Consider the following 15,026-nt stretch of genomic DNA (forward strand, 5'->3'; position numbering starts at 1 on the left):
ATTTTTTTTAAGTTTTAATTTGTTCTATTTTTAATATTAAATTTAATTTCTAAAAGATAATACAATATTTTTATTTGTTTGATATAAACTAAAACCTGTATATTTTAATTGCCTGTACATTGGCACTATTATGGGACTTCAGACAACCGTTGAAATATTCACATCCTTATAAAAAGGAAAAGTTGTGCTGATTTATCTTAGAATGCTCTTAAACTATTTTTATTCCCCTTTTAGTGTAAATATGAAAAATAGCATAATAATTGAATAATATATGTGCATGAATTTTTTTTCATTACCCCAAAATATGCAATAACAAGTTTATTGTAGTCCTATACAATAATTTTTTAATTCGGCATATATTTCCCATTTTCTTTTCATTGGTCATACAAATTTTAATGCAAACTATAACCCATGTTTACAGTCAAGCACAACATGTGCAATTTGTCCAGCCCTCATACATATGCATAAAGGTCCCATATAAAATAGACAGAACAGAAATAAAAATATTATCAGTAAAACTGGGAATAAAAGGTTATCAAAAAGAGTATATTATAGATTCGCCTTTTATATACATAAAATGAAGTTTCGATTTCAAAATAATAAATGCACACACAAAGTTCTCAGAATTTCTATGGAATTAATATTTTTGAATTTTAGGAATAGTTTTCTTAAAAAATCAAATATGATTTGGTGAAATAAATATGTATATAAAAAAATTCTATGCTTTTTAATTCAACTTTTTTAACGTATTTTTCTATAACCATAAAACAGTTTGGCACTTGCCTATTGTATACATATTTATGCCATAATGGTATTACTTTATTTTATTTTCGTCCGCTGTAGAAGGATATGCATTATTGGTGCGATTATATATGTTTACAAAAAATAGGAAAAATTATAATAAAATACTAAAAAGGTATTAAGTTTCTTTCCTGCGTTTTATATGAATGTGTGAAAATAATAGTATATTATGCGGTTAAACGTATGTAAATACATGTATAAGTATTTCCTATTAAGGTAATTTTGTTCATATAAATTATGTCCAGACATTATTATTTTCTATTTTGTTCATAATTTTTATTTTTTTTTATTAATTTTTAATATTTTTTTTATATTCTAGAAAAATATGTACATATATATATGCATATAAAAAAAAAAATAAAATAAAAATATGCACATGAAATAAAAAAAATAAAAATTGACTAACTAACAATATGGTGTGTACATGTAATTTCCCATATAGATATACAACAATGTTTCATTTTCCAATTTAATATTCTTCTGTTTTAAAATATTTAAATATCAGTAAAAAAAAAACAGTTAATAAAAGAATTTGCGTAATATATAACTTTATTATATATTTAGGTATACATACAATAATAGTATTAAAATACACACATATATAATTTTGTAAAATTTTAATCAAACGAAAAAAAAAAATAATAATTAGTGAAATATAACACATGTTATTTTTGTGTATATTTGAGAAAACGAAACATTTTATTTAGATAATATTTTATATATATCCATGTGTGTGTATTTAAATATGTCCTAAATAAAATAAATTCAATGTTTTAATTTATCATTTTTTTGTCTATTCAATAAATAAATATATATATATTATATTACGATTTTATATTTTATTAGTATATATTTTCTTAGTTATACATATCATAATTTTAAAAAATAAAAAAAAAATATAATTTTTTTTTGACTACTTTTAAATTATTGATTTTTGTGAAAAATGTTTTTTACTTATGTTGTTCGTCCTGGTGAAGCCCCCGAAGGCCGAGGGCCACAATTTGAGCCATTTTGGGACTTTTTTATGAACTTTAATTTACGTGTTGGATTTTTAATCCAATTTATTTCGTATACTTTGTTAGTTTGTTCCATAACCCTTATAGGAAAAAACCCATTAGGTATTTTAAACTTTTTAAGAGCACTACCAGGAACTGTTGGAAATGCACCAATGCCTTTAGTGTTTTTGAGCATAGGAGGGTTTTTATTAGGAACTCTTCTTATTATGTCCTTCTTACAATTGACCGAAGATGATAGCAGGTATGTCCAAGCATTCATGTTCCACTGCATAGGATTTGTTTAATGCATGTCTATAGCGATATCATGATTTTTCTTTTTCTTTTCCTTTGCAGTATTAAACAATCAAGAGGTTACAGAGCAGGAACCAAATTTTTATTGCAAGCAACATCTATGGGTATGCACACATAAAAAAATGCACTCGTTCATTCCGTTTGTTTGCTCATGTGGTGTTTGATTACTCTTGTTTGATTTGCACACACATTTGAATAACTTGATTACCTTCGCAGGAACTGTATCATGGAGTTTGTCTTTAATATGTTTAATGGCATCTTCATACTATTTTGATGATCCATGGATGGAAGAGAAGATTGGTGCCGGTTCTTCATGGATTTTATATTTCAGTTCAAGATTGATTGATGCATTTTGTTTATTTTTATATGGATCTGGATGTTTCTTTTTGGAAGTATATCACTCTGAAGGAGCAGGAGAAGCATGGGGATGGTTATGTGGAATGTGTTTTATAGCAACTTCTTTTGTTGAAGTATTAGCTTTAACATTATATAATTCTCCAATTTTTGAATCTTTAGATTGGTTTTATTGTGTATTTTTGGGTGTAAGTCTTATCGCTAGTTCAATATGGGGAATTTTATTTGAGCCAATAAGTCATAGATATGATGTAAAATTAACACAAAGTGCAATGAGAAATGAATATTACAAATCAAGAAATGCTATGGCATATTATGGTCCAGCTGTTGTAACTGCAAACGGAGAACTAGACATTGAAGCATCAACTGAAAATGCAACAACCTGCAAATAATTTTTAAATTGTCCAAAAGAAGGGATGCTCATATTTTTAATCATTACTAAACTATCAGTTTGTTTCATATACTATAGCACGCATATATATGTGTGTGCAAATAAATATGAAATCTTATTATATTAAAAGTAGGGACAAAAAAAATTTCGATATGCACAAGCATACATGTTTTTTTTTTTTTTATGTAACCATAATTTCGAAAATGTTTAAAAAAAAATGGGAAAAAGTAAAAGTTATTTATATTATGGAAAAAAAAAAAGTTGCAATGTAAAATATAGGTCTAGTAATAATAAGACAAAGAAGTGATGAAAAAAATAAAATATTATTCTTGTTTGCATATACAAAGTATATGTAACTATGTAGATTGAAGAAACGAAACAATCTTAATTGTTTGATATAGAGATAATTTATTGTTATGTGTGTTTATGTATATATATAAAATATATGAAGATAATATATGTCCCTTACAGTTAATAATGCACATATTTATGTGTGTGTGTACATATTTGTTTGGGGTTATTCACATATTTATATCGATAATTTTATATTTAATAATTTGTAGTTTTTCATGACATTAAAATTTTTTTTTTTTCCCTTTTTTTGTGTGCGCGTTATTTTTCTATTAAATTTTTCATCAATTTTAACACTTCACTAGTTATAATTTAATTTAAATTAATTCATTGTTAAAAAGGGAAAAGGAACCACGAGTGTGGAAATAAGAGATTTACGAAAAATAAAACAAAAAAATAAATAACATCAGTTTTGTAGTAGTACAAAATGGAGATAGACTTTTATAAAATTCAAAGGACATATTTTATTAGTTAATGTAAAATATGTATATATTTATGAGCATGCCTATTGGATACCAATTATGTTTTGTCTTAAAACAGGGTCCTTATTGCAGTTATATATTTTCCTCTTCATTGTCTATATGTTTTGAATTTTTTTTTATTTGTGTAAGTATTATATCAATGGATGGCAAATTTTGTACATATAGAGGCATTTCTAAATTTTCAAATATTTTTTTAATTAGTTGGTGATAGCGTGTAAAATATAAAAGTATTTTTGTATTTAGCGTTTTCAATATATTTATTGAATTAACACGATTTGAAAAGGATTTTAAAATTTCTTGCTCCACATTTTTAAGCAATTGTTTCCATTCATTAGTAAAATATAAGGCAGTGCTTTCCATTAATTGAGTGTCTACCTGTGATATTACATTAACATTATTATTGGTTGTATTATTTTTCTCTTGTTCACCATTTTCAAAAATTTGCTCATGCTTAGAGACAAAAGAAATGATATCCTTAATATATTTATTTAGTTGTAAATCGATGTAAGAAGATATATCTTTTTCGATCAGCTTCTCAAAAGGGTTTATTTTTTCTTCATCCATTTTGTTACTTTTTAAAATTGTTATAATGTGATAATAATTGTTTATAAGAAATAATAATTTATCATTTTTATTTTGGAAATTATTTGACATATTTAACAAAACATTTATGATCATATTTTCAAAATTTGAAATGAAATTATTTAAGTGTGCATATTTCTTTGTCAGTTCGTTGTGTATGTCGTCTGCCCCGTTTGCTTCGTCATTCTCTGATTTGCCTTGGCTTGTTTGCTTTCCCTCGGAGCATTTCTCTCTATAACTGAACTCGTAGTTATATGCCAATTCGTTTAAAATAATTAAAGATGAATAAAAATCAGAAAACGATTTTGTAACAGAATGCACATCAGGTTTGTTATGAGCTAGAAATGATGGGTTAACCAAGTCTGTTGTTTTGTTTGGTGATATATCCTGTATTTCTTTATTATTATGTATACCATCGTTTTTGAGTTCAGCATTAGATTTGTCACTGGATTCGATTTGGCTACCTTCTTTGATGTTGTCTTCCGTTTTTAGTTCAGTTTGACAATTTGGATCATCTCCAACTTGTTTCTCCCCAATTTTTTGCACCGACTTTTCTTCATTTGAATTTATGGGAAGTATATTTTTGTCAGTGGGAGTAGGGGGTGCATTAAGTTTGGTCCGATATAGTAGGTCGTATACTGTTTTTTTATTTTGAACTTGATTTGGGTCTAATTTAGTAGTAGTAATAATAGATTTATAATTTTCATTTATAATATAATGTAATTTATTCCAAACAATGTTTTGCATTTTTTCTACAAACTCATATAAAGATAATATGTGTCTATTCCTTATGATGTAAGCATTATATATATTAATTATATAAACAAGAAAAAGAGAAATAAAATCAAATGTTGTATTTATAAAATTAATAAAATAATTAAAACATACTGATATTGTTTTGGAATAAATTTCTAAAAATAAAAAATCTATATTTTCATAATTTTTAAAAAATTTTAAAATAAATAAATATTCACTTGTTCCAGTGTCTATAAATAATTTATTTATTAATTTATAAATATGTTCGAAATGGTATACTGCATTATTAGGTATACAAATTGTTGGGACTACACTTTGTTTGTCACTCTCTTTTGATTCATCCTTGTTTACATTTTTTAAAAATGCATTCTTTATATCATTTAAAACATGATGTCTATTATTTAGAAGAAATATATTTTCTTTTTTATCATTTATATTTTTATTTTTATAACTAAATCCAAACATATCCATCATTTTGTTTTTTGCAAGAATGATACTTGAACTTCCAACTTGTCCAATGCCTGTAAGACCAGACACAAGCAATCCAGTAGCATCACTCTGTTCAGGATTTTGCACACCATTTTGTTCACAACCTTTTGCATCACTACCTTTGTTTTGTTCTACACACGTGTATGGTAACACATTCGAAGTAGTAACAGAATTGTTTTCATTTTCTAAATTTGGATTTATAACATTTTGAAAATGTGGTGGTGAGCATTTTCCAATTGTTGTACCATTATCAAACTGAATTTGTTTATCAACAAAATTGGAAATATATGCTTGAAATAAATTATAGTATGTTCTATTTAAAATTGTGATATATTCCTTTATTATGTATGTATATGCATTTTTATTATTATTATATAAAAAAGAATTAAGCATGTGAAACTTAATTAATTGTTCCTGAACAGTATATATAGTACCCTTTTTATTTATTATATCATTTAATTTTGAGAGAAAAAAATTGTAAATTTTATTAATAGCTTTTGATTTAAGTTTTTCTAATTCAGTGTAAGAGGAATTAATACTAGGATATGAATCATATAAACAATGTCTGCAATTTTCGATTTTTTTATTCAATATATGAATATTATTAATAAATATATCATCTATTTCATTATTAGTTATATCATTAATTAATTGTGGTGTTACTAAAATTATTTTAATATATACATTTAATAATTCTAGAATTTTTTTTCGATTTTGAATTTTATCATCCATACTGTTTGTTAAATTTTCAATATTTTTTATATCATCTGAAATGGTTTTTATATTATTTTTATACTTACTTAATAGTGTATCTACATCATTATATGTATTATTACATTTTTCTATTTTATCAAAAGTTTTATTTATCTCATCATGTTCTTTAACAAGCTTTTTTAATATTTGTTCTGTATACACATAAAAGTTTTGATTTGTAGTTTTTTCAAAATCTTTAAGTTTATCATTTTTAATCCCATCATTTCGTTTACTTAAAATTTCTCCTTCTTCAATATCTTCAGCTTTTATTTTACGAAAAAAATTACAGTTGTTTTGTTCGTATATCTGTTCGTATGCCTTCAAAACTTGCGGATCATCCTCGAACTTTTTTACCAGCCTACTCACTGCCTCGTAGTCCATCCTTTCGCAATGGCCATACACTACAACAGGCATGCATACTACGGAGGTACAAGCAGGTTGCGAATGCTCAAGCAAGCTGTGAATATTCTGCTGTCACTCGCCAGTTTCCTTTTTCGCCATGCGTCGTATGTGAGGGAAGTAAAAAAGTAAAAAAATGAAAAGTAAGAAGTAAGAAGTAAAAAATAAACAATACGAAATGGAAAGCAAAAGAAACGAAAAATTATCCCCTTTTTATGCTTTAAAACTTTCCGTGCTTTATAATTCCAAATTAAAAAAAAAAAAAAAAAAAAAAATTAAGTGAGCATTCTGCAAAGGTGGAGAAATAACAAAATAATATTTTTTCATATTTATTAAAACAATTTATATGTTTACAAAAAAGTAGAAATAATTTTTTTAAATTAATTTGAGTAAATCGTGAAAGTAGTTATTTTGCATTTTTCTGCTTTCTCAAGTATTTGAAAAATTTTGAAAAATTTACAAGCTTGCAAAATTTACAAATTTTTTGTGGGCATAATTTAAATGACATTTCAAGGCAGTACTGATTGGATAGTAGATAGTAGGACTTTCGATTTGTTTACTTTTTCTTCTTCCCTTTCCTTCCACTTCTTTACTTTACATGCTTTGACGAAAGTAGATATACAAAATGGGAGATGCTGACGAAAAGGGGAAGATGAAGGATGAGAATAAAAAGGTTTACAATCCAGCGATAAATAAGTTAAAGAAAGAAGAGGAAAAAAAAAAAAAAAAAAAAAATTTGAAAACAAAAAATCAGAAAAAGAATAATGAAACATATAGTGATAGTGATCAAAATGATGAACTAGTTGTTAATTTCGATTTGATAGATCCAGATGAAATATATAAAGATAATATAAAAATTTTATTAAAAAATTCAGAATTATTTAACAGTATAAAATGCTTTGAAGAATTAGCACATATAATATGTGAACAACAGAATATTGGAAAATTTGTATGTATAGCAAATGAAAAGGAATATGATAACTTAATTAGTTTTGCAACTATTATAAACATAAACCAATACACTGAATTAACAAATTTAAAAGAATTTTTTATAAATAAGATTGAAAAAATAAATAAAAATACAGAACTCGAAGAGAATCGTAAACAAATTAAAATGATGCTCGAAAAAAAAGACATAAATATTGGATTATTGATTGGTAGTAGAATAATAAATTGTCCTATACGCTTAGTTCCATTAATACATAAAAATTTAGATGAAGATATAATATGGTCTCAAGGTATTGAAGATCTAGATTATAGTGAAAAGAAATTTTATTTTTTTAATTATATTTTATTTTATACGAAGGCTTATAAAAATGTAAATAACCCTGATCAAATTATTTTTTTTAATTTTGAAGAAGAACAATTTTTTAAACATAAGTTGTATTACATAATGTGGAATAACAATAATATTAAAAAGTTTTATGAAATTGAAAATGATAAAAATAAAGAAACAAATTATAAAGAGTTTGTTATACTTTTTATTATACCATATTCAAAATATCAAGAAGTTTCAGAAGAACTTCAAAATTCGGTTTAATCTTTTTGCCATCATTTTGAAATGCTTTGTTTTTCTATTTGTATTTTTGGGGGTTGTCACAATTTGTCAAACATAAAATTTTGTAAATTGAAAAAGCCATTTTATGTAATTACAAATCTGAAGATGATCTACTAAAAAAATATTTGAATATTTATTTATTTGATATTGGTATATTACCAATACAAACTAATGTGTATTGAGTATCGCCTTTTTTTTTTTTTTTTTTTTTTTTTTCTCTATCATGCTGAACTTCTTTATTTTGATCATATATATTAAGTAAAGAAGGATTTTTATGAATTGATAATAAAATATATTCTTCCATATATTTTGAAATATGTTTTGCTTTTGATCCAAATTGAATAGCTTTTTTTTTAAAAAAAATTACATCTTTACATTTTAAAAAATATATAGACATCCTTAAAATCCATTTACTAATCTTATAATTATTTATACTTGTATATAATTTATAATGTTCATCTAAATTGTTTATTAAATAATCAAATTTTATTTCAATTTTGTTTTTATCATTATATATTAATTTTTCATTTTCTGAAAATATTAAACTGTTATTTTTATGTTCACATAAGTTTGTAATACTTATTGGTTTCTCAACATTTTGAAATGGAATTGAAAATAAAAAATTTATTAAATGTATATCTAAATATGGATAGAACACATATTGTTCGCAATCATTTGCATATGTAATTATTCGATCATCTCTATATAGATTTCTAATCCATAATCTTTTTATGTCCTTTATCATTTCGTTTAGCTTATGATTGTTTTTTTTTAATTTCGCATTTTGTCTGTAGTACCCACCATACAATTCATCAGCTCCACTCCCAATTATAAGCATCCTACGTTTGCAGCAGCATTTTGTTTCTTCTTTCTCGTGTTCTTCTGATTTTGATAATGCTAGTCCATTACATTTTCTATATAACTCTTTACTCAAGTAGTTTAAACTTTCTTCTTCCTCGTCTTTCATATCATTTAAATATATTTTGTCATCATTTTTTTTTTCTGTTTTACTTTTTCTACATAATAGGTTTCTTATTTGTTCTTCACTATTTTTATTGTTCAAATTTAAATTTGCTTTTTCCTTTTGTATAAAATTGTTTATAAAATCGGTGTTTTGGCGAATATCTGGATTGGGATACTCCATCTTTTCACTGTCATTTTCATGTGCATTTTCCAAGTGTGTTTCCTTCAACTCTTTTGCAAAGTTAATGAAGAGGCTGTCTATTTCGTGATAGTTATAAAGTTTTTCTTTATGTGCAGTACAATTATAATATATGTCAAAATTGATCAGTACCTTCTTTTTTTTTACAAGCAAATAAATAATGTCTTCTCCCGTTTTAGGATCCGTATGCATTTGATACATGCCGCTTCGGTTTTGTATGTCATGATTAGACTTGGAAAGATTTTCTGCTGAATTTGTAATGTCAATCTTGTTCGTTTCTTTATCATTTTCATTTTTTTTTGACAAATATTCCTTATAATATATATATCTCAATTTTCGACAACATACTGCACATGATTTATGGATACAATTGGGGTTCATTCTAAATTCGCAGACACTACATTTGTTAGAAGTTTTATTATTAACCACATCGCTGTTCAAATTTGTCGTGTCACAATTTTCTTTGTGTGTTTTAATATTTTGTAAGTCATCCTTTTCTGTACTTATATTGAGAACAGGTGAAACTTTTTTTTTTATAGATTCCCAATCAGGGGTACTAAAAAAATTAGGAGATAAGATATAACCATTTTTTATATTTGAAAAAAATAAAGCAGATGATATATTATAATCCATGATTGAATGATTTGGAGCCATGATATAATAAATAATTTTTTCATATTTTATCAAATCATGTGGTTGTACATCTATTAATAATAATCTAATATCAAGTGTCGGAAACATTTTATTTATCTGTTCATACGAAATTAAACATGTATATCTATCTATGGCATTTTCATCAAAACATACATTAATCAATTCTATATATCCATTTTTATATATACTAAAAAAATTATGTATAGTAATTATAGATAGTAGCATAGAGTCTACACTTCCTGAAAATAAAATGGAAATCGATTTGTTTGGAAAACGAGGTTCCACATCGTTTCGACAAGTGCATGGTTTATTTTTATTTTCAAATTTTTGAGAAATGCTTGAGTTAAAAAAAATTTGGATCTTTCTCCTAACAATAGAACTTAATAACTTTAAATATAGGTTAACAAAAATGTTGTTTAACTTTATTTCTGTTAATATATTTTGAAAACTTTCTTCATTTTGTGGATTATTTTTTATTTGATCGCATAGCATTTGTGTGATATTATTTAATTGGGATATTTCTAATTCATGATCTATGTTTGAAAAAAGAAATGAATTTTTTTTAAAAAAATTTATTATATTTTCAAAATTTTTTTTTAATGATATTTGTTCGTCTTTCCATTGATAATCCTCTGTATATATGCAATTGTCTTTTTTGATTTTTTCAAATAAAACTTCACATTGTTTACGAAAAGAAATTTTATATATATCATATGGTGTAATATTAATACCTATTTTATCATTTATTGCTATGTCTTTATTATCATATGTTTTACACAAATCTAAAGATTCTTTCTTATCGTTACATGTTATGGGATTATCAGTTTGGAGTAAATTTACATGATCATTTATAGAGCTATCATTAAATATATATTCATTTGTGTTTATGTTAGTATAGTTGAAATTATAATGTATAAAAGGGGCATACATATTTGTTAATATTAAACTTGTTTGTTCATAAAAATAAATAAATGATTTCATACCAAATTGATCATTAAAAAAATACATATTTATTTGGTTACCCTTTTCATATTCAATATAAATTAAAACAAAACTTCCTTCAATATTTTTTAGGCAATCTTTAATATTCGTTTTTGTATTAACACTATTTTTAATATAATTATATAAACCCTTTATACAGTTATTATCACCTTTTTCAAATTTTTCAGTTTGCCCACAATCTCTATAATTAAAAAATCCATGTAACAACAACACATTTTTATTCTTTATGTTGTATTCTTTAATTGGGAAAGTCTTACAATTTGTTTCGCTCGATTTATATTCACTTTCATTTTCTATATTTTCAAAATATATTTGAGATCCGTATAAATTTATATTTATTTTATTAGGTGATGTATATTCATTGGTTAAATTTTGGTTATTCAAATTTTCTGTAGGTATATCAAATTCACATTTGACTGCATAAAAATCATTGTAACTATTTTGTTTGTATAAATAGGGGATTAAAAATGTTTCCACATATTTTTCTGTTAATATATATTTATCTTTTTTATTATTTAAATCCAAATTTTGTTCTAAGAATTGTTTAGAAAATATTTTTGTAACTTCATTATGTACCTTTTCATTGCCCCCTGAAAGTTGTACCAAAAAATTGCTCATCTTAATTTGTATTAACAAGCTTAAAACAAATTATCTAAACGAACTTATATGTTCATCTTTTTATATTTGCCACGTAAAGTATATTCTATGTTTACGAGCCTGTGCATACAACTAAAACAGTTGTAGAGAACGTATATTATTCAAAAATGAAACACAAAAAAATTTGATAAAACAAATAATTTTTTCTTATAAAATAAGTTTATAGCCATAAAATATGCATATCCATACTTTGGTCATATATGCATATTTATTTGTAACAGTGAAAGTTCAATCAAATTTAAAATAACATCAAAAAGGTAGAGAGAGAAAAAAAAAAACTTATTTTGCATCACTCTATAATAGTAAATAAAATGATGTTGAATTTTGTTTATATATCATATTGGAAAATAATAATTTATTAAAAGGGAGTAGAAAAAAAAATGTTTTCTACATATGCATATAAATTATCAAATATTTTAATTTTATTTAATTGTTCTTTAGTTCGGTTGAATAAATTTATTTGATAGCATAGTTGGATAATTATTATACTTTTTCATCATTTTTTGAAATATTTTTACAATTTTATTTACATATTTTTTAAATATAAAGAATGTTGCCATCTTTTATGTTACGATAAAATTAGAAATGTGAATTTAATAAGTATTTATATGCTTGTGCTAAATTTTGGTATAATCACTTTGCGATAAATAAAACAACAAATAACCAAAGGAACACAAAATAATTGAATAAATAATGCATAGCAACTTTTAGGGAAGCTGATAAATAGCTATCCCTCTTTAATTAATCATACTATTTTAACAATTTTTTGTTCCTACAAAATTTCTTAATTTTCCATATATCACTAAGGAGGTATACATACTGTTGTGAGTTCACATAAATTTTTAACAGCATTTTTTTCCCTCTCATTTTAAATAAAAACATAAAAATATACATAATTTCTTACAAAAACATGCATTTTTTATAATAAGCATTTTTACACATTAATGGGTTATTGTATATATTCATTAAATTTATAAAAATAAAAAAGTCTTAAAAATTGTATATTTAAATAGGCCTATTCACAAAAGACATAACATATTTTGTTGCCCTTTATAATATGTTGGTACACACATGGCTATATAATATATTTTTTTTTTGCATTTTAAAAATGGTATTATTTATAAGAATGAAAAGGGAAATAAATTTATTTAGAAATACCTTTTAAGGTACATAATATTGTAACTATTCCTTATTTTTTTTATTTAAAAAAATTGTGTAAAATGAGGTATGCTTGAAAAGGGGAAAAATAATATATGTTGTAAGCCCACATAATATATGCACTTATAAAATATGAGAACTAAACAATAAACTTTTTATTAAAATGTATCGGCTTTTTCATCTTATGGAACTGAGGAATATCTTAGTATGTGTGTATACTCATAGGCATATGGTATGTATACCTATTTTAGTTGCTTTGCTTGATAATTCCATACTTATTTATATAAACAAAACTGTGAAGGAAAAATAAGCTTACCCCTTTTATTATTATACATGTATTATATAGGAAAAAAAATTAGTATTAAACATATTTTATGAATATTTAAATTAAGAGGATTTCAAAAAATATGCTATTAAGTATAGTTAACATTTTAATAAATTTTCAACCTATTTATGCATAGTACACTTTTTATATGTGTCCTTAAAATTTTATAATATAAGAATGATAGATATATAAAATAGTCCACAATTAATAATATATTCATAAGGGATATAAAATAAAAGAGAATACACAAATAACAAGTAGTGAAATACACGTATTATATATACAACTTATGAGCATACATGAGACTAAGATCAATTACTTTAAGAATAAATATTTTTAAAATTTTTATTTATTATTATTATTATTATTATTATTATTATATTTTTATGTATTTTTTTATTGGTTAAACTAGACAAAATATTAGTCAACTATTTTTGTATTTTTTTGCATTCTTACTTTCATTTTCATATGCACACATATATACTCTATATATATTTCAAGGCATACATGATATTTATGCTTTTTTTTACTTTATTATTAATGCAGCATTTTTAACAACACTTTATTATTATTTTTTTTATATTTTTATTTATTTGCATTTAATAAATCCAATTGTTTGTTAAATGTTAAATTCGTTTGGATTTAATATATTTCTTGTTAGACACTTAAAAAGGAAATATACATTTATGGCATTATAAAATTTTTATATTTTCAAGAGCTTAATTTATTTAATAAATTTGGGAGTTAAAAAATTACGAAAGAGAAATATATTACATTATATATGCGTATCATATTGCTTAAATATTTATTTTTATTTTTTTTCATTATATATGTTACACACATAAAAAGCATACTTGTGCTCACATATTATTTACCTACTCTTTCTTTCATTTATTATTCACTCACTAATTTATTTGTTTATTAATATACATTAATTTATATTAGCTTATTAATATAGTTACTTATTAAAATTTTATCCTTTATTAATTCTCACATTTGTTTGGTATCTTTTCATAATATTTATGGTTACATTATTCGTAATTTATTTGGCACCACCTTGTTTAAGGATTTTTTTTTTTTACAATAATACCTTTACTATTCCCTTATTCTTATGTATCACACAAATATTTGTAAACATATAAATAATTTGTTTACGTTTTAAACCAATTTATTTTTATTGTTTATATATTTTGAATCATTAATACATTTATGGTGTTCATATAAAATGTGTTAACTGAATACAAGTGTATTTATTTGCAAATAAAAGAGGGGAATAAACCTTACACATAAAGGGTAAAACAAATAAGTGTATATACGGCCTTATATTTATTTTACAACTTTATTAATTACTGTTTTATTATTTTATATTTCTCTTTTTTTTGCGTATTTATTAATAAATTCAAGCTTAAAAGTTGAACAACTCGTGTGTCAGCATTTTTTATATTACACATTCATGTGAATATATAGTTTATACATTTTGCATACACATTTTTTTATGACCATTCAGGTAATTTACTCTCTTATTTTTAATATTCGTGCTAAAAAGTATGAACAGTCATGTAAATATTATAAAAACTAGCCATAATTTTTTATTTTTTTATTTTTTTTTTCATTTTTTTCACACACCGAGTATTCACTTTGAAAAAGCTTAAATTTATAAATATACATGTACGTATTTTATAACATTTTTGAGTGTGTATATATATATGGTTAGATAAATTGAGTCTTGCATACACACCAGACATATATGTATACAACATATGTACTGTTCATGCAAAAAATTATGTACCTTATTTATACACATATTTAAAAGCGACGAATTAAAACGATATTAAGATTTTATAA

The 15,026-nt window shown here is 23.7% G+C and overlaps 4 protein-coding genes across 4 annotated transcripts; 2 read left to right on the top strand and 2 right to left on the bottom strand.

The window, feature by feature from the left end:
* Window positions 1–1,744: 1,744 nt before the first annotated feature.
* Window positions 1,745–2,854, top strand: PCHAS_1343500 (glideosome associated protein with multiple membrane spans 1, putative; the record flags this gene model as incomplete). Its single annotated transcript, XM_016799345.1, has 3 exons — window positions 1,745–2,058; window positions 2,151–2,212; window positions 2,325–2,854. 3 exons carry the CDS (start codon window positions 1,745–1,747, stop codon window positions 2,852–2,854), a joined length of 906 nt encoding a protein of 301 aa, XP_016654648.1.
* Window positions 2,855–3,758: 904 nt separating this feature from the next.
* PCHAS_1343600 (vacuolar protein sorting-associated protein 52, putative) lies at window positions 3,759–6,680 on the bottom strand (the record flags this gene model as incomplete). Its single annotated transcript, XM_739812.2, has 1 exon — window positions 3,759–6,680. One exon carries the CDS (start codon window positions 6,678–6,680, stop codon window positions 3,759–3,761), a length of 2,922 nt encoding a protein of 973 aa, XP_744905.2.
* A 610-nt stretch (window positions 6,681–7,290) lies between these two features.
* On the top strand, window positions 7,291–8,205 carry PCHAS_1343700 (protein BCP1, putative; the record flags this gene model as incomplete). Its single annotated transcript, XM_739811.2, has 1 exon — window positions 7,291–8,205. One exon carries the CDS (start codon window positions 7,291–7,293, stop codon window positions 8,203–8,205), a length of 915 nt encoding a protein of 304 aa, XP_744904.2.
* A 151-nt stretch (window positions 8,206–8,356) lies between these two features.
* On the bottom strand, window positions 8,357–11,659 carry PCHAS_1343800 (conserved Plasmodium protein, unknown function; the record flags this gene model as incomplete). Its single annotated transcript, XM_737274.2, has 1 exon — window positions 8,357–11,659. One exon carries the CDS (start codon window positions 11,657–11,659, stop codon window positions 8,357–8,359), a length of 3,303 nt encoding a protein of 1,100 aa, XP_742367.2.
* Between the last annotated feature and the right edge of the window lie 3,367 nt (window positions 11,660–15,026).

This window comes from Plasmodium chabaudi (genome assembly GCF_900002335.3).
Source record: "Plasmodium chabaudi chabaudi strain AS genome assembly, chromosome: 13".
In the NCBI taxonomy this organism is placed as follows: Eukaryota; Apicomplexa; class Aconoidasida; order Haemosporida; family Plasmodiidae; genus Plasmodium; species Plasmodium chabaudi.